The following is a 26440-nucleotide window of genomic DNA, read 5'->3' as shown; positions in this document are numbered from 1 at the left end:
AAGTGACATTATCACCTTTCTACAATAAAGTCTTCAGACATGCTTGGGCGTTTCCATATGAACTTCTCAACCTATAATAAAAGGTGTCAAAAGTAACTTACGCCAGTCCTGGCTCTATCATCTTCAACCCGGAGAGGGTAATATCTTAATTTAATAATATAATTAACAATAGATCAAACCTCAATTTGATTTTCAAACATCCTTGTTGTTATTCTGCTGTCTGGACAAGAATCAACCATTGAACAGAGACCAATTCTTAATTCATCAAACTGGAGAAAGACTTTTCAAAGGGAATATATCTTGCAAATGAAAGTTATCACTTAATAAACACACAAAGTTTCATCTTTCTCACTAAACTAAATTAACACCTAACTTTATAACCTTTTATACTTTAGTACTTCAGTTTTGCTGCCCAGCCAGTTAAAATACTCTCAAGACTCTTTAACAAGTCTCGTCCAGAGTTTATCCAACACCGACAGACCCAGAAGCCTGCAGAGAGGAGCTGCATCTCAGAAAGTCTGCCTGCGTGCACGGCCCTCGTCAGCCCAAACATCTGTTCCATCAGCTGGAACGAGGTTGTCATCCAGCAGCCCTGCTTTCAGAGACTTGTTGCTTGACAACCGCTGCCTCCCAAGGAGTGCCAGATCACTGGGGAGCTGTGAGTGGACTCAGCATCGAACCACTTTGGATTCAACTGAAAAGAGGCCAGCTCCAACCCGACGCCATGAAGTAGGCTAAACCTCACTTCTGCTGTCCATGAAGAGAGTCGATGTTGGATAGCGCTCTAAATTATGAATATAATTAGTCCTGGATAAATTATTCATCCCCCATACAGTTCGCTTCTCTGATAATTCTCATCCACACAATTAATTCAGTATCATCAACTAAAGGGAGCAGTTCTTTGTATCCTCCAAATTATGGCTGAAGTCTCCCATTCAAATGGTTAATAGGGCAAAAAGTGCTACAACAATGAGCCTCCAGGATTAATCCATTGTTTTCAGCAACAGGAGAGATGGACCATAATGCTGTGAAAACAGGGATGAGTTTAGGACAGTGGGATCAGTGATGGTGATGGGACACCATTGTTTCTATACATCCCAACTATGGTGGTGGTGGAAAACGTAAAGTAACAAGTGCTTTACACCTTCAGAAGAGAACAAAATACAACCAAGTACAATTCCTTTTGAGAAACGGAATATGAAAGTTGAATATGTGGATGACACATGGGTCAAAATGTAAACCCAACGTAACAGAAACATAATGTTCACACAAGAGGATGTCAGAGAAAATACTTTTTGGGCTGTGCCATGCACACTGAAGAAGACAGGATAGGTCTGCATTGGATGATGCAGGAAACCCACACACAGACAAGATCATGCTCATTGACTCACCCCCCCACTGGAACGCAAGTTAGGACTTAAAGGTGGCCAGACCCTAGACAAGGAGCACAAAGCACCTGAATGTAGCTCTTAAAGTTTGTGGAAACCCGAACTAAACCCTTGTGAAAACCGCCACACTCTGAGTTGTGAAGAAATGAAGAATTAAATGCAAGAAAATTACCATAACATATATAATAAGACAATCTTCAACAAGCATTACATTACTGTGTTTTTTCAAAAGCAGCAACAAACTAAGACGAAAATGTGCACAACCAAAACACTGCACACCCAGTAAAGCAATATAGTGTATGCAGTTTAAATAGAGTGCAGTTCAAGCACAGACCTAAATATAACTGGGATTACACTGCCATTCAAAAATAATGTATGGGTCTACTCAGGAGGGTCAACTCCTCAGGTCATGACTCAGCAGTTTGCCTATGGCTGAAGGTTAAGTGACAATCCCTCAACAACAATGTAAATATTTTAAAGGAGAATGAAAATTGGTATTGGCATCAGCTCCCCCGGCGAGCCTCCAAAGGATTAGTGGTATAGACAAAGGATGGATGGATGGAGGAGAAGTGGTTTGAAAGGAGTGAAGGAGGCCATCTACGTCAAGGAAGAGAAACATCACTCAACTTATCCTCCACCTATAGAGCTGTCAGTCAATTCCTCTCTTCCCAGGAGACATAGCAACCATTCCCACCTCATGTGACTCCAATGACTCCATCGACTATCGCTACAACAGCCAGGAGCACTAATGAACTTAGTCAAATCAACGGCCTTGGCAAGAACCCCACAGATATCACATACATGGGTCAGTCATAGGTGAAGAAGCCTCTCGTGATGAGAGGTGAACCAACTTCAAAGGTCTACATCCAAGTCCAGGTGACCTCGTTTGAAATAGTTCATGTAATAAATCATAATAACCATGATCTGGTTGACTGAGAATCTTCAGAGATCTTAGTTGAAAGAAAGCAGTGGTGTCATATAGGATCTGCTCACTGACCTTTAAGTCCAATTCATGCTTCTGCGTCTAAGCTACGCCGTAGGTACGCACGTAGCCTACGCACGGGGCCGAGCGAGAGAGTCACGCTGCAATCGCCGAAACGCTAGCGGCGGTAGAGTTTCTATGCTTTTGTCGAATGATTTCCGGGTTCTTGTCCGCTTGTATACAAGTTCTCTGGCCTCTCTGTTTACTTCAGACCAAAGGCGAGTGTTACTAAGCGGATCATGTTGGAGGTTGGAGCTGATAGATGTGGAAGAGCAATTACTTTGCTTAAAGAAATGCAATGAAGAAAACAAAGATGTCGTCTGTGTTCGTTCCTTCAAGTTAATTCATAAATGGCGGTGAGTCTGCTGGAAGTGCGAGGCTACCGAGCGGGCCAATCACAGCTCTTGCTTTCTGCGTAACATCAGGGTAAAAATGTAGCTTTACTGAGGTAGTGCTTAGAAGCAAAGCTGACATTTCCACATGTTTGGTGGACTGTCCTTGAACAAACGGGGCCAAACTTTCCATAATGTATTCACACTTGGCTGATTCTAAATCTTAGAAGTACTACACAATCAATTTATTAACAATTTGATTGCGACATTTTCTGTATGTATTAAATGTACGTGTTTTTCCGAATCAAGGTCAGAGACTCAGAAATAGGTTGCATCTTTATACCAGGTTTAAATCGAGTCTATCTGTGCCTACAACTGAAACGCATAAAACATGTCCAGATTTAACTTTTGGTCACAAGAAAGGTGATTGTTTTATTTTGGAGATAAACACTTTCCACGCCAAAGCCCCAAACGCTGCCAAGAGCTTTTCCTGCTGAGATACAAATGGCACAAACATGTTCCACATGCTCCACTTCACAAACAGCTTGTGTTCACCTGAACGTGGCCTTGAGGATCTGTCCGGATGTGCTCTCCTTGCTGTGGTTGTTGTATCCATAGAAAAGGTCTCCAAACACCGTCTGGTTAGCGGGAATGTCCAGCGCTTCCCCACAGTCGATCCCCTCAGTGCAGGCCTCAGACAGCGGCAGGCACGACCTTCCATCTGGACCACGCTTGTAGTCCTCGATGCACCTGGAGTGATACAAGTCTCAGTCACTTAAATGATTCATATACAGTATTTCCTCACTTCCAACATGTCTTCCTGAGAACTGTGATATACAGTAGGTTTACCCACTGTTACTTAAGTGTTGATTTGCTTGTTTTAATATTTTTTAAATGAAGTTTTTAAGAGCATGAAAATTGTTGGAAAACAGAAAATACAGCCGAACATTTTCACCTTGAAGTTAAGTGTTTACCTAGTTTTTTCATGAGAATGGACTTGTCGCACTTCAAACTAAGAGAAACATTGTTACACTGTAATTTAAATAATCAACTGTATGACAGGGAGCTGTTCTCTCTTGGCAAGTATAAAATGATTATGGAGGATTACATAGCAGATTAAATGAACAATAGGACACTGTCCCTGATCTGTACACTCCTTTTTCACAAACTGCAATGAATATACTTGGGCACTGCATGACAGGGTTAGTGAGTAATTAAAATTAGTGATAGAAATTGCGAGTTAAGCATATTCTTTTGTTGTAATACTTCATGAAGATTTCGGATGAATAGTTATTTCAAGGTAAAACCCACTTAGAATATCTGTTGATCCATTTTCTTCAAATTCTCATTTTTAAAAGGGTGCCCCGTTTCCTATGATCAAACATTTACAATTTTAAGCTGTAACGAAAGTGTTGAATGAATTTTTATGTTTATCATAAAACATGTGCAAAGCCTGCATTGTTTGCATGTTTACAGCCTTTCCCCTGCCATTGGTGGTGTATTGCATCATATCTTGTTATGTTACCGCCATCGATCGATCAGTGGAACAGTGGGAAACAACTGGCTGAGCTGTGCATTGCATCACCTACTGTATGTCTGTGTGCTGGGAGAATGCCTTTGCAGAGATGTTAACACTGAGTAGGCCTGAATAATTTAAGGGAGCCTATATGTTCTTCCTCGTTATAAGAATGTTGAATGTCCATGTTAAATGTGGTCAAAGTTTCAAATAATGAGGTAACTGTATGTGGAATCCATACTGCTCTGAATAGTAGGGCATTAAATGATTTACTGTCCACTTTCACATTCCGGATCAGATTCAGACAGTTTTTCAAGTCCACGTTCTGCTCTCTAGTTGTGGCTACTAATTTGTCTTAATTAGTTTGATTTCCAAACCATCACACAAGTAAGACGAAAACCTATAAAGCCACCGCACAAACAATTTCATCCTACAAAAAAAGGCGGTAAGGATACAATGTCCAATTCAATCTGTGGGGTGATTTTGTGGAATACACTGACATAAGAAATGAAACAAAGCAAAAATCTCAAGACAGCGATGAAGTGGACTGGTGGACACTAGAGGGAGAGTGAGTTGCATTATTCATTTCTGTTTGGTTTGATTTTGTGTTGAATAAAAAAAAGTCAAGAGGCACGCTGCTTCTTCCTTTTCAGACTGAAAATGAAATGTTAATCTAAAATATATTTTGTAGCTTTTTTTTTCCTACTGATATTTTGTATATTATAATATACAAAATATTCAAAATGAACTGAACTAATTGATGGGGCAGTGCTCAGAAAAAACTGGATGTGCTGCCTCTTGACAGGCTTCCGGATCTTCACCAATCAGAATAGTGAGCTTTCAGGGAGCTGGGGCTGGAGAATCGGGAGCTCACTTTTTGCCTGTTTTCTGTCTGAGGCTCTGCATAACAGGCAGTTTGAGTTAAACAAGGATTTTTTATTTCAGCTGTGCTGGAAATGAGCATATTAAGTCTCCTTTAATTGTCTTTATGTCCAAATTAAATACCCAAAAGAGTGCAATATTCAAATGGTAAGTGCTGCAATTTTAAGTGCAAATTACAACTGTGTCTTAACAGGCTGTGACAAGTGATAATTCAAAGCGACAGGCGAGGATTTCATCAGCTCCAGCAAATTAACTCAATTGTAGTTTATTACGTTTCATCAACATCAGTGAGATATTGAGATAAATAAAGAAAACTCACTCTGATCTCTCCCTGTACTAAAGTTACATCAAAACAGAAACACTGCTCTGTTATTATAATTCTTAAATATTAAAAAAATTATAAATTGACATGAATGATGTTCTGTGGAAAATAATGTAGGCGGTAACTCTCATCAGTTTCCTTCATTTGGCTGATAGCTCGGCAGTTGTTTAAGGTAAATAACAGACAACTGAGTTTTCTGAATCTGTGAAACTTTTAATCGCATCATAAAGTTTAATGCTCGCCTCAAAGTCCTGAGGAAGGTAGTAGGAGACAGAAAGCTGTGAAGCAGCTCGTCTATGAAGCAGTCTGTAAAAGTAACAGGACGTTAGCTCAGGCAGTGCAGAGCCGTCAGCAGCGCCGTTAGATGTTTTCAGTTTGATATAAAACATTGTTAGACGTGTCACACCACTTTTAATTGATGAGATCTTAATATGATTGATGTCAGGTATACCACCAACCAAACATCCTGCTAAACTGGGGCTAATTTAAATATATATATATATTGGACAGCATGTTGCAAAGGCTCATGGGACTGTTATGTGTTTTGGCAATGTTTAGCCGTTTAGACTGATATTTGGTTGATGTTCAGACTTTGTTCATATGGGTTTTGTGTATTTGTGTTCATGGGTGGTAATGTTGCGTTGATTTAAGTTCACTTGTGTAGCCACCGCGACTGTGGGATGTAGTCTCTGTAATGGGGTCCAGTCACTGTTCATATGAGAAGTGTTGCTGTAGTGTTAAATAAATAAGCCAGCTTGCTGTTGTGTGGTACAAGTTAAGTGTTGAGAAAGTTCTCTGTGCAAGCCTCCTTGGCCTGGATGTAGACACTCACAGCCGTTTGCTGATTAGTCAAGCTCCCATCACATGACACCCTTCCATGACCCCACATGCATGTCATTCATATTCTCAGACGTGTTTGTATGGACGTTGATTAAAACTGATTGTGAGTGCCAAAACACTTGTGTGGACAGAGATCCTTTTTGTACAAACGCTTTTAAACGAAAAACATAATAACATGGATGTAGCTAAGTAGGTGTTACAACTGTAGGTGCCGCCTCTTGTCCATCATGTATGCTGGTAGTTGTTATGTTAAAGCAGGATGAGTGGGACCCAATGTCTGATTGGACACAGACTGGAGGTGTTGTTCCTATTCTTCTATTGCCTGTGGAGCGGCACCCAGTCCAGCTGTCCAATCAGGACCATCGATCAAGACGGCAACCGGTTAAGAGTGGATCAGCACTCAGGGCAACTCGCTAGCATCCTTCTTGTGTCGATCACTCTGCCATAACTCGGTTGAGTGGACTTTGAAATTGTAAAAAGTCACTTTGAGATTCTACGTGGGAACTGGGGCAGGTTTAGTTTTTAGCAGCCAGTTCCGCACTGAAAGCTTTTGGATGCCTTTCTGTATCGACACTCGAGTAACAGGTGTACCGTTTGGATGCGTTTCTTTTCCATTGATGGAATAGTTAGGTTTTGTTTTCAGTAACGCTTTGTTTTAGAAGAGGGTAGATTTGCAACTCCTCTTTTTGTTCTATTCGTTCATTTGTTTTCAACAACATTCACCCGCCCTGTTCCCCTTTAGATATCTCATTTGTACTTGATTATTTACACCGTCATGATGATTAACTTTTATTTTAACCATCTACATCTAGTTCTATGCTTCCCTGTACTGTACAGTAGACCACAAATACAGGTATTGGAGTAAGTAATAGCAGTTGAATTTACAGAATGGGAGTACTGGTCTCTGTAATGCTTTTCCTCGTATCATTCAATCCCAACTCTAAGCATTAACTACCGTTCCTTTGTGATACACATGGGTAATATAAAATATGTTTGCGAGCAGACTGGTGGAAATATTGATTTAACCATGAGGGTTAGTTATTTTAAGACATTGTGGACAACATTTTTGCTGGATCCAAAATATGCACAGCTCAGGCATCACAGCTCAGTACTGAAGAATCAGCTAAATTTAATTCAGCTCAAGTGGCACAAAATCCCCCATCTGAGAAAAAAAAGGGGTTAGAATCTAAACACAGAGTTCTCTCAAGACTCTTTCATATTGATGATGTTTTGACATCTTGCTGTATAATGGAGTCACTGGAATGAATCAAAGGCAGATAAAGCAAGAGAGGGTAAAATGGGAGACGGGGGGGTTAAAGAGCGAAAGATAATCTGTCAGGGATTTACACGCATAGAAGCTCTCTCCTGGATGCCAAATGTCGCAGAGCTAATGTGAGTCTCCAGTGGGGAGCGAGGCGGATGAGCCACATCTGCACAATGGAAAGTGACAACAAAACGCGGCTGTCGAGAATTAGATTCAACAGCAGTTTGTGTTACCCGTTTATGCAAATCTGACGTAAATATATAGTGTCCACGACATGATGTTCAATGGAAAGGGGACGGGAGAAAAACAATGGTTTGTTGCATAAGAAAACAGTGTGTGGTCTTTTTGGTGGATTTCAACATGGGTGAAAATTAAAACGTTGCATATATGTAAAAGTGGAGATCTCTTGTCATTTTGGGCACATCAATGAATCCTGCACCTTCGAGCAGTTTTCACAGAGGAAAAGGCTCTGCAGGTATTTTCTGTTATTCAGACTGATTTAGAACCTCTGCTGTGATTGACTTTGGGTGACACCATGACTCCATTTACACCTTGTATCCTAATATGGTTTTAACCTGATTATACAGTATTTACACCCAGTATTATTACAGTATGGGTCTGAGATTCCTGTGGGAACAGGTGCAACACAACCAATGTCAATCAGTCTCCATCAATCTACAGAGGCCTATACTGGCCTGACTGGTCTGAGGAGAATGGTAAGTTACTCCCATCTATAATAAGTGTATATTATGAAAGTGGCTGTGGCTCAGGATGCAGAGCGGATCGTCCACTCACCAGAAGGTTGGCGGTTTGATCTCCGTCTCCTCCATTTCACATGCCAAAGTGTCATTGGGCAAAAAAAACAAATTGCCCCTGACAGCTGTAATTGGTAAGAGAGAAAGTGCTGCACATAGATGCACTATATGACTCTCTGACTCCAACAATTATTATTATTATTAATATAATGAATATTATCATTATTCATCATCATTATTGTTATTATTATAATAACGGGTGCTGCTATCATTATTAACATATTTACATCTTTAATTATCACTCTTATTAATCCCATATCAACCAGTCAGACAGAGCTGAACCATGATGGTTACACAACTGTTCCTGGTCTCCCTCCAAGCAACACAAGCAAAGATACTGTTTATACTATCTGTATATGAACACAGATAAATGATGTGCTGTAGTCTTTGTACCTCTGTTCACCTGCAGGCAACCAGAGCCTGCTCTATCCTGATTGGTCAGACTAAAAACAGAAACCAGAAGGTTTTGAACCATACAATCTGTTCCCTCGCTTCCAGGTTCGACAGATTCACATGCAAAATATGAGATTATCATATGTTCAATAACTGAAATGTAAAGGGATTAGAAATCAACAGAATATATTGTGACCCATAAAAAAATGTATGTTAGAAAAAATCGTGAATATACAGTATTATTGTTCGCGATATGTTCTCAGGATTTCTGGATGCTTCCAAGATTATAGGTTTATACAGCCTAATCCAGAAATGTAGGTAGAAGTAAACAAACCATTAGTGCTGCAGTATTTCTAGTGAGCTTTTTTTAAATATTGTATCTATAAAAATATGTACGGAAGAGATCTGGATGTTATTGGTATATACTGATCAAAATGTAAACAGCCATTTGTAAACAGGAAAAATCTAGCCTCGTTCGCAGATGCTTCTCCATTTGATTCTACCTGCATAAATAGATTTTCTCATTCTCATGAAATAAGGATAAAATACATTTTAATTTATCCCACATGGAATAACTTTCATAAGCTTCCCTTGGTTTATTTCATCTGCTTGTAATGAAAAATACAGCGTTGGTTTATAAAAGGATTTTCTTGGAAAATAAGTGTAGCCAGGGCCAATATAATACACAGTCATTTCACATGCAGCCTTTTGAGGGCAGGGAAACTTGGTTCATGCGCCCAATGTCGGCCTAGAGAGCATTATTATCTTTCAGAGTGTGAGATTTCAGATTGTCTTCAGTATGCCCAAACCTGAAGTAGAAAATAAAAAGAATATAAAAAAAATATTTAGACTGCTCACAGCAACAGTGTGAACTGTTGCTGTGAGCAGCCCTGCACTTAGCCAAAACTAACAGTGAAAGATAACCTTCAATTGTGCAGGGGGCAAACAAAGCTTTTACTGAAATCTTTGCCCAGGCAGTTAAAACCGTACTCTGCATTTTAACGTTTGTCCAAAACATCACAAGTATTCAGTGCTGCCCTCCGGATTTCTAACTTGTCAAGGCCTACTCTGCAAAGAGTGGAGAGAAGTATTCAGGTGTGCAGGTACAAAGACTTTTCATTCATCTGTCCTCATGGTGAAAAGGTCATTTTATTCGCACATTGATGACTTTAATTAGGAAATAGTTCTCAGAAAGTCAGCAGCCGCTACTGTGCATGAACTAACTGCTCCAAACAATCAGACATAGTCCTAAATGGTCAATGCATTAAAAACAACCACAAAAAAAACAAAACAACTCCGGTCTGACTACATCATGATCTCATTCTCCTCATCATCAGCTCAGTCGAGGGACATCTTTAGGTTTGCTGCCCACGCTGCAGAGGGAGTGACTCACTGTCAATTACCCTCCACGAAGGAGACACCAGATGTAAAGAAATACAGCGAGTCGCCCACAAACGCTCACTTCCTCCAAAAAAAAACCCTCGTCTAAAAGATATCAGACACGTCAGTTGCAGCCAAGAACACCGACCACTGCTGAATCCGCCCAACTCCAACTCTCCCAACAGTGATATCTCACTAATAGTCTGTTTGCTTTACCCTAACCACTGAGCAACTCACTGTTTATCTGGCTTTAAATTGGACAGTTTTGGCTGGACTTTGCCCCAAACAAGCAAATCAACTGCATTCAAGAATTTACTGTATAAAAAACAAACTCTATTTCCACATTGTATGGACATCTGTATTGAGCCATGGAGGACAAGAGAAGGGATTGATTTCACCACTGATGTAGCACCAGATGCTGGTAAAACCCAATTTCAGAACAATTAAACCACGTTAAATTCATATTTTATATCTTCAGCTCCATAGTGTTCTACAAGGCATTTGTTTTTAAACAATATTCTAGTTCAGTCCAGTTAGACCAAATGATGACACTCCAAACTCTATGAACTTCTCTCATTTACACCCCACTACCTGCAAAACACAGCCGCACATGAGCAACATGATCAGAACAGAATGATGGTAAATTTGGTGCATTTCTCAAGTAACCATTTTGAAACATATGCAGAAAGTCCCAGCAGAATAGTTTCAATGAAATATCCCGAATAGAGCTAATTGCAATTTCAGCCGAAGCCCTGTTTTTAGTTTTCAGTAAGTATGTGTTTACCAAAGAGACACAAGCTTCAGAATGATTTTATTTGGAAACATGGACAAAGGAGATAAAGGCCAAGGCTGGGGGTCTCTGATGAGCTTCACAACAGGCGAGATGTGCACATGTTCAATTCTAGTCAAACTACACATTACTCTATTAATCAGTATGTTTACATTTGTACTTTTTGAAGTATTTAGCTTTGTGTTTTACAGTGTGATCTAAGGATGCGGGGAAGATATTTCAACAGTGCAACAAAATGTTATTGTTGGTCTTTGACAATGCAATACAACTATGGGGAATTTGGGGCAGAGTGCTGGCAGACCATAATCACTTTTGGGAATGTGAATACAGTCAGAACAATGACATTGACCAGAGTCCTGGAGGAACTTAAATGAGGAAGATGCAGTTGTACACTGTTCCCCTTGAGAGACACTGTGAGCGGGTGACAGAAGGCAGGATGTAAAGTACTGTCAAACTGTGGATGTACTGTATTGTAGAGAGTTACGGAGATAGAAGCATGGCAAACTACACATTTACAGTGGTGTAAAGTAACGCAGTAAAAGTACTCCATTACAGTACTTAAGTAGTTTTTGGGAGGATCTATACTTTCCTTGAGTATTTATATTCATCAGGACTTCCACTTTTACTCCACTACATTTGAAAGAAAAAATCTATACTTCTACTCCGTTACATTGACATTGGACACCTCGTTACTCATTACAAATTCAAATCTGAATATAAGTCCCAATACTATTTGAACCTCAGCATCTGGGATTCAAAGTTTGTAAAATTATACAGTATATATATATTTTTTGTTATATTTTTTCAGTCACCTGATATAAAGCCTGGAGAGAACAATTTTTGGTTGTTTTGTTTGTGTGTGGGTGTACTATAAAAAGCACAACATTTTGGTACTTGTACTTTTACTTTTGATACTAAGTACATTTCAACACCAGATACTTTTGATACATAAGTACATTTAATATGAGCTACTTTAAGACTTTAACTCAAGTCATTTTCTTACGGGTGACTTTAACCGGAGTCACTTTCAGGTAAGATATCTGTACTTTTACTCAAGAATGGCTTTCAAGTAATTTATACACCACTGCACATACATGAATCCGTGTGGATTAATCTGAATTGAACTGGTTGCCATATGTGACTGGTTGTCTAAGGGCAAAGTGGAGCTACCATCACAATGTGTGCAGAACTGCCCAATCATGATTTATTATACACAAACAACTCAAAGTCACCAGAGGGTAGTTTCTTTTCTGGACGACCTGCTTCGTCGACTTGTGTCAGCAGAGGAGAGACGTCGAGGGGCGAGAGACTTTGGGAGAGTTTCGCATTCCGGTGCTTTGCTGCATTAACACACTGGTTTGCTGCACATCCCAGGATGACAGTTACCGTGAACCCTGAAGACGATCTTTCACGAATCGAGGTGGATTTGTGACAATAATCCATGTGGCCAGATGTCCTACTGGATACCACGAATGCAGGGTGTTTACACACTGGAATCATCACATTTTATTAGATTTAATGATTTTAGAATTTTTTCCCAGAAGTTAATTGCCGTATTCAAAGAAAAATATTAATATGGATAATGACTTGCATATTCGCGTTACATATCATTAGTACAGCCAATAAATCGAAGGTATGTTAATGAAAGACGGACAAGTGTAAAATCATTCAAACTTATAAAAAGCTCTTCAGATCAGTGGGTAATGAGTGACAGTGTATGCTCTCTGACTGAGAAATGAAGCTTAAGCGTAAATTCAGTCAGGAAGGCTTAACCTGCATACTGATCAGCTGATTGTGGGCGTTCCTAAATATCCAATCAGGTCTGCCGCGGTCTCTTTCAGCCAATCATTCAGCACCTGTCAAACTTTAAAAATCCCTTCTCCTCTCTTCCGCAGTCAGCCGTCTTTCAGTGACGCGCATAACCCCTCCTCCACCCCGATCTCCTCCAGTCTCCAGCAGAATATTCATCACCTCTTCCGGATCCCGACCTCAACTGATCGTATGCATAATCCCACATTGTGTTGGCAGCGATCATGGACCTTGATGATGGATCCCAATAGTATCAGTGGATCATGACAAGGGATCGTGGATTACGGCGGCACCCGATCATGGTGGGACCTGATCGCGGACTAAAAAAAAAATCAACAAGACTGCTTGACAATACACCTATTACTCGTGGCATCCATTGCACTTCTGTCCGTCCTGGAAGAGGGATCCCTCGCATGTGGCTCTTCCTGAGGTTTCTACGTCTTTCCTGTCAAGAAGGTTTTTGTAGTTTTTCCTTACTCTTGTTGAGGGTTAAGGGCAGAGGATGTCACAATTGGCGAAGTCCAATAGGACAATTCTCACGAATACGGGCCATCCAGACAATCGATTGACTGATGAACCACCACCAGTGTCTAGACCCCGGGGGGTATTCCTGTTCGACGCTCTGCTCCACCCCCTCCTAATCCTGATGACTTCACACAGGGGTCTAAAATGCCAAAGACTATAAACATTCACTTTGCTTCTGTGCATTTGTCAAATAAACGTCGTTAAATTGTGAATCAAGTCTCTCCTGATTGAATTAGTTTCATGGTCAAACTTGCTCATTTGAGACTTGACAGGTTTAGCGCAGGGCAACATTTTCTTTGAAAATGAACATGACAGGACGTCTGCAGATGAAGAGTCAGTGTGACGTGAGAGACAAAGCCATCCACAGCAAACATCAGATGATAAGCACACTATGTGGCAGACTGGTAAAGAAAATCCCAATTAGTGGTACAAAGAGAAGTTAGGGATGCTGAGGGAGCACAACATAGTTAACTCAACTGTCTCCATCCTGCTGCGTTAAAGAAGTAAATAAGTAATTCTAAACTCATTTCAAACCGAGGAGGCCGACGTTCTCACAAATGTGCACTCTCATGGAAAAAAATTAAGCATTTACAATGTGATGGACTTTTTAAACGTCCTCAGTTTCACTTTAAAAACTTTATACATAAACGCTGGAGACCAAATCAATTCATCCTCACTCAACCACCAAACAGTTGAACGGTCCGTTGCAATTTCGATATGCGAGCGACTGTAATGAGCGATTAGTGTGCTGAATAATTGGGTTTTTTGTAGATCTCAGTCTATGAGAAGTTACAACAGCCTGTATGTAATTCAACTCATGAAATCAATGGTGAGGTCTTCAAGGATTATTTCACATAAGGGCAGAAAGCACCATTTCAAAGCCCTATGGCTTAAAGCTATTCAACAACGTTAAAACACATGATTCATTCAAGACTTGGATCTTCCGAATTTAAGAATAAATAAAAGTGTATATGCAATGTCACTAAAAATGGACAATCTGATATTTAAATAAGGTATACCTTAAAATACTTAACAACAAACTATAGGCGATTCAGTTATTCCTGCATTACCTGTATACTTCAATATCTATGAAAAGGTGGAGGCGAGCGAGTGACGCAAAGACATTTATGATGCAATGTTCTAAAACTTAAGTATCTTCAACATAACTGACTGCGATATCCACCTACAAGTGAGTAGCATATTAAAGAGTGAAAAACCTAACCATCAAACCATGCTCTGTGTCAATGTATAATAAAAAGGCTGAGCATGTCCTACTGACAGTTAACAGAGAAGATATATGGGTGATGTCACCGTTTAAGTAAATGAACTCAGCCACAGACACTAAGAGGTAACTCATGTCCGCACAGTTTTGGCGATTGCAAAAACCTGTATCACAGCCACCTCAAATCAAACTCTGGTCACTGACAGCAGGTCAACACCACTGTAATGTGTGTAATTATGAATTATTATGTCAAATCTGTCCTTCCTTACCCACAGAACATCTGGATGTTGTAAAGGGTCGGGTCATCCTCCAGAGGGGCCAGCTGCTGGAGACACAGCTGCTCGCAGCCGCCATTGAAACCGTCGGAGCAGTCGATGCCGATGTGGTGGTCGTAGCACCCGGACCCATCCTTCATAGGACTCAACCCCGGAGGGCACTGTGGAGAGAACATTTTTAGATGATTAATGTTAGTAAGAGCAGATTTTTTTGCTTCATTCAGGGATGCTTTCTTAGAGCTGCCACATTAACACAAATTCCAGATGGGGCAGGTAAACAGACCCGATAACATCTGTGCCACAGGATGCTAACTGCCAGATTTCTGTTCCCATTAGTGGGGCTTGTATAAGCACCGAGCTCAGTGTGTAAAGGCTGCACAAGACAAGCCGTTTCACATTAAATTCTCATATTATCTGCCTAAATAATAGCATGAGGCAACATCGGAAGGCTTTTAACACTTAGAAACACTTTACATTTAGAAAATCAGAGGCCGGCACATAAAGGGGCCAGGTATTTGCTAACACTTCAATACATTTGGAGGAGGTACAAGTCCTATAGTGGAGCAATAAAGAATCCCTATGTCACGACCTCAAGGATTAATTGATAAGCTGCTTTGAACTGGGACAGCAAACCGTTCCATCTACTACTTCACCTCTAAAATCAAATCCAAGCTGCCTACATCAAAATAAAATGCATCAAAAGACTCATTGTATAGATGACATATAGCTGTGTTGTGTGGTAAAGGTCGGGTCAAGTCTTCTCCCTGAGAAACAGCCATTAGACACATTTGCAACCCACAGGGAAAAGCTCTCAGTTTGCATTATGCTCTGTCACTGAATTTCTTCTTACGAGCTGCAGCATTTACAACAAGACTGTCCTCGATTGTGCTAGTGGCTCTGTAAGGATGTGCTCGACAGCGTTTCAAGCCATATGGTAACTAAGCAAAGCTAACTTAGCCTGCCAATTTTAGTGCAATTGATTCTGTTCCAAACGTCAATCTATACCAAGGATTGTTCACTTAAAACCATAAATGTCAGCAAGCTGGTAAAAGATGGAGCTAATCTTGCCATGCGTTGAGATTACAAACAAAGCCATTGCAAAGTTCCCGTCAGTCGTGTCACTTGCAATCCTGCAACAAAACTCGTGCAAGTAACGCGACAAGAAATTTGTTTCGTGAACGCACCATTACGAAAGTCTGGAGCATCAACAAAGTTAACCGAAGCAGCATGAATATTTTGACACAATTTCAGTTTGTCCAACAGTTATTTAGATATCTAACCAGATAATGTGAAATAAGATTCACCGCCTGAGGACCATAAAGGTTAGTACAAAAGGGTCATGGCAATACATGCAGTATTTATTGACGTTAATCAGTATGGACGTGTGTTGTAAGTGTTGGTCCGACTGTCAGTGGATTCCCATCTGTTGAGCAATAGAAGGAAAATAAAGACTGGAATACAAACTGGCTGTTTAGTATCACTCGTCCAAGTATTGTGGTTTTGCTTCGCCTCAATGGAAGAAAAGTGCATTTCCTCTGGTTGACTCGTTCAACATTCAGCCACGGAATGTCAATTTTTCACTGCATAATCGGTTCTTGGTTTTCACAAAGAGGGCTTTAAACTTTCCTCTTGTATATATTACAAAGCTAAAGAGCCATCGCGAAGCACGCCCACTTGATTATTTACTGTGGCGCAGAGAATGACAGGAGCGGTGATGAAATGGCAGAACACCAGACACCTTTTTTTAAAAAAGGATTCTTGTCCTGTCGAGGGAGATGAGGCAATACTGCGGTTTAACATTTAGATTCCCAGACGATCCAGAGAGCACTAGATGCATGTTGGAAGAGTGAAATGAAATCCTTCAGTTTTGAAGGACAATGGGTTTCACAGAAATTAATAAAATAAAAAATTTAAATCAAGATTTTTTTACAGAGCTGTTGACTTAATGTAAATGCAGATAATGCTCGGTGAATGTAAAAGAGAGGTGTGAGACCTGACTTCAACTCGTCTCCCTCGTTCTACAGCCGTGTTCAATATTTCCCAAGACTTTTTTTTCCCCAGGGACCTGTCAACTCAAATTCACATTATGTTTTCTGTCAGCCATTACTTCAAAGGGAACTTTGATGGAGTGCATTTTAACAAGGCGCTGCTACCTTCAGAACAGCGACTAGTCAGTTGCTCGTCTCTGAGCACCGACACATCAGCGACTGCTTTTATTATTTAGTCCGACTCTCTTCATCAGCAGGTCCAAGTGGCTCATTTGGCTAATAAACGTCTCGCGCTCGTTGTGGATTCCAGTCTTCTTGATGCCTTGTGTGGAAGTACAATGTCCATTTTTTTATGCATTTTTTTTTCTATTAGGGTTTAGTGTGCTCTATTAAAATCATTATACATAAAAGAGTTACAGCGGCAGCTTAAAAAAAAAAAAGCTCTAAAAACGTTACTTATCGTAGAGCTGTACACTTTTATGAAGCCTACTAAAGCCTGGAGGGAAAAAAAGACATGAAATAACTGTGCAAATGGTTCACCTCAGACGGTTCCTGAGTTGTGAAGGCTTTGTTTCAACTTTGGTGTGTTTTGAAGTTGGAATGAGCACAAAAAAAACCAAAACATGAACACTGGAAAGCAAAGGGGTTGTATAAATGTGTTTAGAACTCTTTCCAATATTATATATTATAATGAAGAGCAAAGAAAAAGCATGAGGTGTGACAGGCCTATAAATAACATACATGTGTTCATCATAAAAATGTCTGTATTGGCTAAAAAGTCCAGTCTAGTCTAGTTATATGTTTGTGAGAGATACAGATTGTTCACGTTAAAGGCTACGATTTAGAGCCAAGTGTAAAATTGTACCAATTGGTTTATGGGTGTTGATGTCGGCAACTTAGCACCTTGTGTACCCATATTTTAGTTACTTTTCCGAGTTCACATGAATTTTCCTAGTCGGTAACTCATATTTCGGATTATTTCGACACCCCCTGAATGCACTATAACATAATGAAACCATCCTATGATCCAGAAAATGAAAGGCTCTCGTGGGTGTGGCAAAAATACACACATATATATTTATTTATTTTTTACATTAATTGGGAGTGACTGTCTTTTTCAATAACTAAAAGAAGTTATCCCACACCTTTTTACCACTCGCACAAACTCACATCTATATTGTTCATAGTTGAATCACTGCATAAGAAACTTCTCTGAGCTTCTACTGTATGTCTCAGAGGACATATGAACAAAAGCCCATCAAAGCACAAGAGAAAAATGAGGCCTTTACATTATGAATATTTTCAGCTTTACTTATTGAGGATGAGAAGGGACTCTGGGGGGAGCAACTATCTATTTTAGATGTTTCAAGCTCTACAGTACATTGATGGCCAAGTTTAGGAAGAAAGGGAGGAGTACCAGATGCCTCGTCACTAAACTACTATAACTAGTGGGATAACAAATGAAACTTTTCAGACTGTGACCATTACCAAGGCAACAAAACCAAGCAGCAGAGTCAGGTAAAGACAGGCATGGGCAGCATATAAGTTCATAACATGGACGGGAGAAGGATACTCACAGGAATGGGAAGTAACGGCTCGACAGGTATGGCAAGTAAGCGACATAGATGATTTGGCTATATGGGCAAGAGAGCAGGTGTGCATACAAGAGGAGGAAATGAGGAGCAGGTGTGCAGGGGGTTGTGGGGATCAGGTGACAGAAAAAGGTGGGGACACACTGAGGACACCCAGTGGTAAGACGGCGAAGGGGGTTCACCGAGTGAAGCTAAAAGGGAAACGTAAGGAGACGGGGCAGGTGTCCACATGCTATTGTTAGTGATTGTTAGTTTGGGCTTTATACAGGGTTTGAGGAAATGAGAAAACAAAATACCACTCTTCACACTGATTGTTGAGTCTTGGCAGTTTCCAGCCAACCTGATTGGGACAAACTCTGATTTGCTACTTTTCAGAGTTGGAGGTTTGGATTCTTATTTTATAGAAGTTTATAGAACTGAATTGTGTGAACTGTTGTAAAAGAACGACACTCTTTGGAGTTGGTTTGTGATGTTGTTCATGTTTGTACATTTAACTATCACAACCATGTGTGAATCACAGTATACTCTTGTTTAATTGTAAATACATCATCAACACTGCTTATCCTTTGAGGGTGGTGGGGGGCGCTGGAGCCAATCCCAGCTGACATTGGGGCTGGGTACGCCCTGGATGGGTCGCCAGTGTATAACAGGGCCAACATACAAAGACGTATGACCATTCACACTTACATTTAATCACACCTACAGTTAATGGGCCTCATTCACCAACTGAAGAAGAAATTCTTCTTAAAACTCATGAATGCAGTTCTTCCTGGGATTTGTTCTTATGTAAGAACGGAATCTGTCTCAATTAAGTGCACTCTTACCCACACTTGTCAACTGAAAAGCTTGTGTAAAATAATCAGTCAGTGTTTTGTTTACTTTAAATTCTACAATTGTATAATAAGATTTAAATAACCATAATATTTTATAATTTTAATCTTAAAAAAAGAAGTTCCAGTGCATATTATAATTGTTTTAAACACATGTAAATGTTGAAGAGGAGAACACACACAGAGTATTTGTTCTATACTGCAAATGATAACACTTGTTAAACTCATCAACATGTTGAAGAGGAGAATATTAAGTCACAAAAATAGTCACCCATCTTTAGGTTTTCCATATTAAATGTGTGACATGTTCCATAGCTTTACAGCTGCAACTTTTAGTTAAAATGTTTCGTCCAAGTGTAGCCTGTTAATTCTGAAAACTGAGTTTATTTCTGTTCTGAGACGAGAGATGGCTCAGGAGATGCATCCTCACCACACGGTGCACACCAGTGCTCACGGTGAGCTCACCGCTCATCGAGCAGAACCTGACCAAATATGATTCAAAACATTTTGTGTGAACCTGGCTCCCATCAACCACAGATGCTTAGCTAAGGGTTCACCTGCAGTGCTGTGTTTCCAGTGATGTTCCACCCCAGATAACTCTGTGCACCTTCCTTTTCTTTTTCCTTCTCCCTCTCTACTGTGTTTGAAAATATGCATTATGACTTCAAATCTGAGATCCAACTATTTTTTTACTTCAATTAATGCGACTTTCTCCCGATACAGCTTTCACTGAATGTTTAACTGCTACGTATAACAACTTCTTTTACGGTTTGAGTCCGGTGCAGCGCCGTCTTTAGATTTCCGTTCAATCAATCCTGGCTTCATTCAGTTTCTGTGATTTCTCTGTGTGCACACGACACCGTAGTCTCATGCCCTTATATGGGCATTGACGCAGCGTTTACCCTTCGCTAAATAGGTAAAACTGACACGCACTTTCAACTTACAAAGACATGGCATTCATCAATATAAAAACTAAGATGTGAACAATTCTGGAGTCAAAAATGCTCTGACTATGTACAAGTATCAAATCAACTACATGACATCTAGATTTTATTTAATTTGATTTTTTTTATCATTGGTATTTTTGCTGTTTTCTTGTTGTACCTTTTACTTTGTGAAACACTTTGGTCAACCAAGTTGTTTTAAATGTTCTATATAAATATAATTTCCATTTACATTGCAGTTTAAGAACGTGTCATGAATGTGACGTACAGTTTTCTTACAGTTTTTACAAATTAAAGAAGATTCTGAAGAAGATATTGATGAATGAAGCCCAATTTATCTAATTCCCATCTACATGTCTTTGGACTGTGGGAAGAAGATGACAAACACAAACATGGGGAGAACATGCAAATTCCACAAAGAAAGACCCCGGACGAACCGGGATTCACACCGGGACCTTCTTGCTAGGGGGCAACAGTACTAACCACCCCACCACCGTGTTGCCCGTCTCCCCTGCTGCTCTCACCAGAAATGTCACAAACACACATTTAACTTGTTATATCACTAGTTGCATCCATTAATAAACTGTTCCAAATGTTATAAGCCACTTAAAACAATTCTTTAAAACATAATGGGATAAGTACTGGAGGATCATTGATCTAATGTATAACTGCTTCAGTGTATCAAGCCAACCTCATAAAGACCTCCTTAACAGTCATGTATAGTATGTTCTAGTACTGTATGTGTAGTAGGAGCTGCACAGAATGGGGTCACATGTTGAATGAGTGGTCCCTGGCCTTGCTCCCTTGGTAAACTGATATTGATTTTGTCAACCTGCGAGGGGCCATTGTGACGAATGATTTATTACTTGTAATGCAAAGAGCACATGAAACATTGAATCTCCTCACACATCTGTGGCACCGAGTCTTTTAAATCACAGCAACTCAGCGCGATCAATGGATGTGTGGATATGCGGTGCAGGCTGAGAGGAATTGGTATTGATGGGTCGCTGCACTGTAGCTTGCCAACCGCAGATAGCTCTGGTTATTGACTGCCATAATAGGCTTCTGACAAACTGGAATGGTGATAACTCTGAGCCATTTTCCGGCTGTCCGTAGGATAATAATCATTAAGAATACGTGCCTGCCAGAGTGTTTGTCTGTGGATTGTTATCACTTGAGATTTCAGCAAATCTGGTCTATAATCCTGGGTAAATAATCGATAATCCTCTGTAGAAAACAACTCCCAGAGTGAACGGTCCCCGGATCCTCCGACATTTTATCTGATTAAAAACTTATCATTGTTGTTCTGTTCGAAATCTGTGGCCAAGAAAGGTGCAATACTTTAATGAGTCAGCATGAGTGGCATGATAAGAAAATAATCCTGATTAACAGCTCTCAGCATAAGTCTTAGGTGAAGAAAGCAAATACAAATACTCTAAATATATCCTCAGTTACCTATTCTTACAAAATAATAACATGTTTGTATTTATTCAGGTATTTAATATCATAGGGCCCTTCTCTAAAATGATTTGAGACCCATGTGACATTTCAGAGTGAAAAAGATAATTAGCTCTCACTTGGAATTTGATGTCTAACAGCGTTTTACGACATTTGAAAAGGTTGGATAAGTCGCTATGGACGTCACTACTTCGATTCAATCCATTCAGGTTAGGAAAAATCTGAACTTTTAAATTCAACCAACACTTCACATAATACATCAATTACTTATTTGGTATGAAACCCATATGACATTTCTGAGCAAAAGATAATTAGCTCTCATGTGGAATTTGGTGTCTAACAGTGTTTTGCCACATTTGAAAAGGTTGAAAACCTTACTATGGACTTCAATATGATTTAATCCGTGCAGGTTAAGAAAAATATGATTATTCAACCATCATTACATACTTTTCAAAAAAGTTCAAAAGCTCTGCGGGCTCAAAAACATTATCAACTTGAAATAAAACTCATACAGTGGGGAGAGGGGTTGGACTTTTGGATCCTGTAAACAAAGCTACATAAAGTACGAAGCACTGAGGGTTCAATCTAACCTTAACCCTAACCCTAACTCTAACCCTCAAATCAGCCTCTTTTAAAACTGATAGGCTTATTTACTGCTGCAGGTCAAAGTGTAGTTGAGCACAGTTCTGAATGGTTGCTGTGAAGAGGTTTGAATGCAGAAATGTGCAAAGGTCTATGACGCCAGCAGGAAACACCATTGAGCTCAACTGTGGACCTTCAGCCTCTAAATCTCAGGTTAAAAATATTATAAAGCTTTAGGGCAACATATAGAGTTCTCGAAGGTAAGATGGTGAAAGAGGAGCCACTTTCGACAGGTGAATCAGGTGTTTTGGTAAACCCAAAGGTAAGAGTTAAGGGGTAAAGGGTCAAAGCGGCTCAGCAGCTTCACACATGCAGCATCCCTTATTAGATTGCAAATACAGTTACAAAAGTTTTAACAAAAAGGGATGACTCTATATATCGGTATGTCCTATTTAAACCTTACAATCTACAGTGAAAAGAACTGGAGCTGAATCAATCCCGTGTGGCATTTATATACCTGCGACTAACAGGGCATATTCCATCTCCAAACGAAGCACAGGCTTTTATAATGTCCCTTCACTGATAACACAGAAAGTAATCACCAGTTATCTCAGAGCATTTAATAAGTGGACAGTGAGTGAGAGTGTGGTTTGCGTTGCCATGTAAATGGAACTAGCCGTACCAAGGCTGCCCTGGGAAGCCCTTGAACCACCATGCCTTTTAATCCTGTTTCTAATGGAGATAAATTCCTGCAGTGCTTTTGAGGCTTAAAGGAATCAGTGCTGTGCCACTGCCAAACAACAACAAATCCCTGCAAGAGGAGTTGGATCAGCGATGCACTTTTCAAATTTGTCTGTTAGGTAGATCAATGGATATGTGCAGTGATTGAGGACTTGGGCAGCAAGGTAATGCATAAATAGGAGAGTATTGATCATTCTTAAAAGGGTCATATCAGTCTTAAAAGTTCCAAAGGATCTATATTAAGTCTTCATGGTTTAGTCTACTCATATTCATATATTTACCTCGGGGTCCCTGACTGTAAAACGATAAAATGCAGACATTTAAATCATCCACAAACCAGTTCAAAAAGTTTCTGTATCTTTCATTTGTATTGGTTGGAGAAGCTGCTGGTTCCAAAGATTTTTCTAAGGTTATATTTTTTATATCTAATGCTTTATGATTCAACAGCTTACATTGTAAAATAATTGACCAGTTTTAAAAACCATGTCCTGGTTTGTTTTGGAGAGGTGGAGACCTACTGAAAAGGCTTCTAGCAGTTGTTAGGCAGTGTGCGTCTATGTGTTTTGTGGGCGTAGCTTTGTCGAGAAGGCTAATAGAATGTATTGGTCTGGCCTGTATCCAGGATTACTTAGCCTAGCTTTAACGGCTCATGTGGCAGGAATTCAAATTCAATGATTGGATGGTTCTTGATGAAGATTATGGTAAATGTTATGAACAAGTATGTGCCCTCAATCGTTTTAGAAAGATATTCCGATGTATTTTGTACAGTCGATTGGATTTAACTGAGCGAGTTAGTAGAAGTGCTCCAGCCGTGGGGTCGCATGACCTTTGACTTTTACTTCTGGAAGCAGAAACACCCAAAATTGCTTCTCCCACTTCACACCTCTATTTATTACACAGGTGTAAGATGATGTGCACAAAACACAGGCACAGTGCTCTACTTATTTTCTCAACAGGAAGTGCAACAGTACAATTAATTTGTTTTGTCATCTCTGGCTGTGCATTATATTACTGCCGTGAAAAGGTCATATCAAAAGTAGCTGTGGGGGTTTTTTTCCGACGTACCGTAGTGCCTTATTATATTTCCATGTCTGTGCCTTCGAGGCTTTGACAATTCATGTTGTTGTTTTTATTTCAGTTGGTGACTGTTCTCACCATAGAAATGACAGCATTGGTTATTTGTTCAAATGCCTAAAGTAACTTATGTTTATGGTGACCTAACAAGGACATCGTTGGGCAGTGGGTATAATCACTGTTTTCTCTCGGGGGAAGCAGCACAATGCTGCTAAGGCCTAAGTATGCTTCAAGTGAACTCAGTCACACCTTGTATCTGCTGACCACGTCAATAGGCAAAAGATCTAATATCTGTTCTGAAATATCACACATGGAGGGAAGGTTAAAACCCAGTGATCAGAGTCTCCACCTTCTGCTTCCCTGGTCAGATTTCAGTTTTTCTTTTTTTCCAGCTTCATGCTGAATAATACAAATGGGGGAAGAGGTGCACACTTCCAGCCCGTCTGTTTCTGAAGGCATCAAATTGTTGCAATCACTTGTACACAGTTGGACATAGTCTCCTGTTTTAGAAAGGAACTAAATTGTTGGGTATCAGTTGTCTGTTCTTCACACTGGCAGCCTGTCCGTCAGATTGTGTACTAAACTAAATACCAGGACTCTCTGGAAGGAAAATGTGCATCGTCTGTCTGTCGATAACAATCAAAGCCCTGTTAGAGCAAATTAATGGATTCAGAAAGTGAAACTCTGGGGTGCTTTTACTTTGAAATGGGTTCGGGAAGTGTTGGAAATATGTACGTTGGTGACATAGACAGATAAACATTGTGGTTCACAGCAGAATAAACAGAGACAATGATCTTACACCTGAGTTTGAATGTTTATCTGATGAATTTATGTCACAAACACAAAAAGGTTGCAACACTTCCTACATGCGTTTAAAAAAAAAAACGCAATTCTGTTGACCGAATCAATTCTTTTGTTTAAAAAGTTTTTTTTATCGTGAAACATTTGCAGGAGCATATGATGCACTGCTTCATATTGTATAGTACTTGTATTTATTTGAGTACAAGGGACTACTTTCATACAAGGAAATAGTCATATTTATGGCCATATTCAAGTCAAAACCTATGTTAAAACATTGTTCTGCAGTAGCGGTTGTGGGTTTTTTTCAGTTTTTTTGGAAGATATCAGGGTGAAAGATATCAGGGTGGTAGATCTCAGCTTACGTTTGGAATAAAAAAGTGATCTGGGGCCTGATAAGGTTGATGCCCACTGATCTAAAAGGTTGTTACAGGCACAGTTTGACCAGCAGACACTGTGGTTGGACCATTAGGCCTTTAGAGTGGATGGTTGGGCCATCAAAGTGTGTCACTTGAATATGACGTGACATGAGAGACTGCAGCGTGCATCCCATTTCTTGCCAACGGTCATTAATCGTTTCCTTTGACCATTCAGTATAACTGCCGTTTGTAATGACTTTGGAAGACACTGACAAACAATACCATTGTGCTGATGAAAATGTCATTTCAAAAACGGGATATATCGGTCACTGAGGAGAGCGATGACAAATTATAGTGTCCTTTAGTTTGAAGGCTGCTCTATTATTTAGCAAACCTGGTCATTACAATGTGCAAATTCAGAAAAACAAATACTCTCAATGTTGCCCTTTAGGAGAAATGTGTTTGTGCAAAGTTATGTGATATCAAAACTAGACCAAAAACAGGATATTGCTTGAACTTAAAAAGCTTTATTTTGATGTATATGTTTATCCACTTATTACACGTTGAGGTTTTTTTTCTTTCATCTCTCTATGCATGGCATCAATATTGACTGATCTTTCACGAAGAGAACTGAGACAATATATGTGCTGCAAACCTGAAATCAGTTTTTTGTTTCGCACTGCAGAGAGAGAGAGAAGCCCCCAGGAGCATCTGTGTCAACTTCACAGAGAAACGCATCTGTACTGAGGAGCTGCGTTTAAGAAATCACTCTCTGCGATTTCAACATATTCCAACAGTTTAACTTTCCTTTCATGTTTTCTCAATCGAGAAAGTTGTCTTGAGAGAGTTGTTCCACGGGCCGGAGTGATGAGATAAGCAGCGAGTGCCAAAGGCCAACTCATCCCCGAGCGCCCGGCTTTTCAGCCTGGACTCCTGTGGATGTTCTAGGTAGGAAGTTCAGTGCGGAGTAAGTTGGCGTAACCCTCCTCGCATCCACAGCAAAGTGGAGAAAGCACAACAGGGAGGGCGCTCCAGGTCAAATGGACACCGTGCAAAGAGGAAGATCTTATCGTCTGACCCCGGGTCTTTTCATTTACTGTTGCCATAGTGTTGTGTCAGTATCCATAAATCGGACACTTTTCATCTAAAAAACTTATATCAGTCTGTTTTCAAGTCTTCCGCTACTACCCACGATGCATTTCAAGCGATGGAAATTATTCAGGAAACTTTGTGGACTTTAGCTTCTCACTTGGTAACGAAGAGGTAAAAACTTCAACCTTGTTACTGCGAGCTGAGAAACCTAACAAAAGGAAGTTACATATCACTTTTAAAAGACAAG

At 40.0% G+C, this 26440-nt stretch overlaps 1 protein-coding gene across 6 annotated transcripts in view; it reads right to left on the bottom strand.

Moving 5' to 3' along the window:
- astn1 (astrotactin 1) overlaps nt 1-26440 on the bottom strand; it is a 423848-nt gene that overhangs the window by 217339 nt on the left and 180069 nt on the right. For all 6 annotated transcript variants that reach the window (XM_035171471.2, XM_035171474.2, XM_035171470.2 and 3 more), the window contains 2 exons: nt 14730-14896; nt 3258-3452 (listed from right to left, as the gene is read on the bottom strand). In XM_035171471.2, coding sequence (XP_035027362.1) covers nt 3258-3452; nt 14730-14896 — 362 coding nt within the window. The remainder of the gene's footprint in view (nt 1-3257; nt 3453-14729; nt 14897-26440) is intronic.

The sequence above is a fragment of the Hippoglossus stenolepis genome, chromosome 11, assembly GCF_022539355.2.
Source record: "Hippoglossus stenolepis isolate QCI-W04-F060 chromosome 11, HSTE1.2, whole genome shotgun sequence".
In the NCBI taxonomy this organism is placed as follows: Eukaryota; Metazoa; Chordata; class Actinopteri; order Pleuronectiformes; family Pleuronectidae; genus Hippoglossus; species Hippoglossus stenolepis.
The sequence above is the reverse complement of the archived record's forward strand: the minus strand, read 5'-3'. Positions and strand labels throughout refer to the sequence as shown.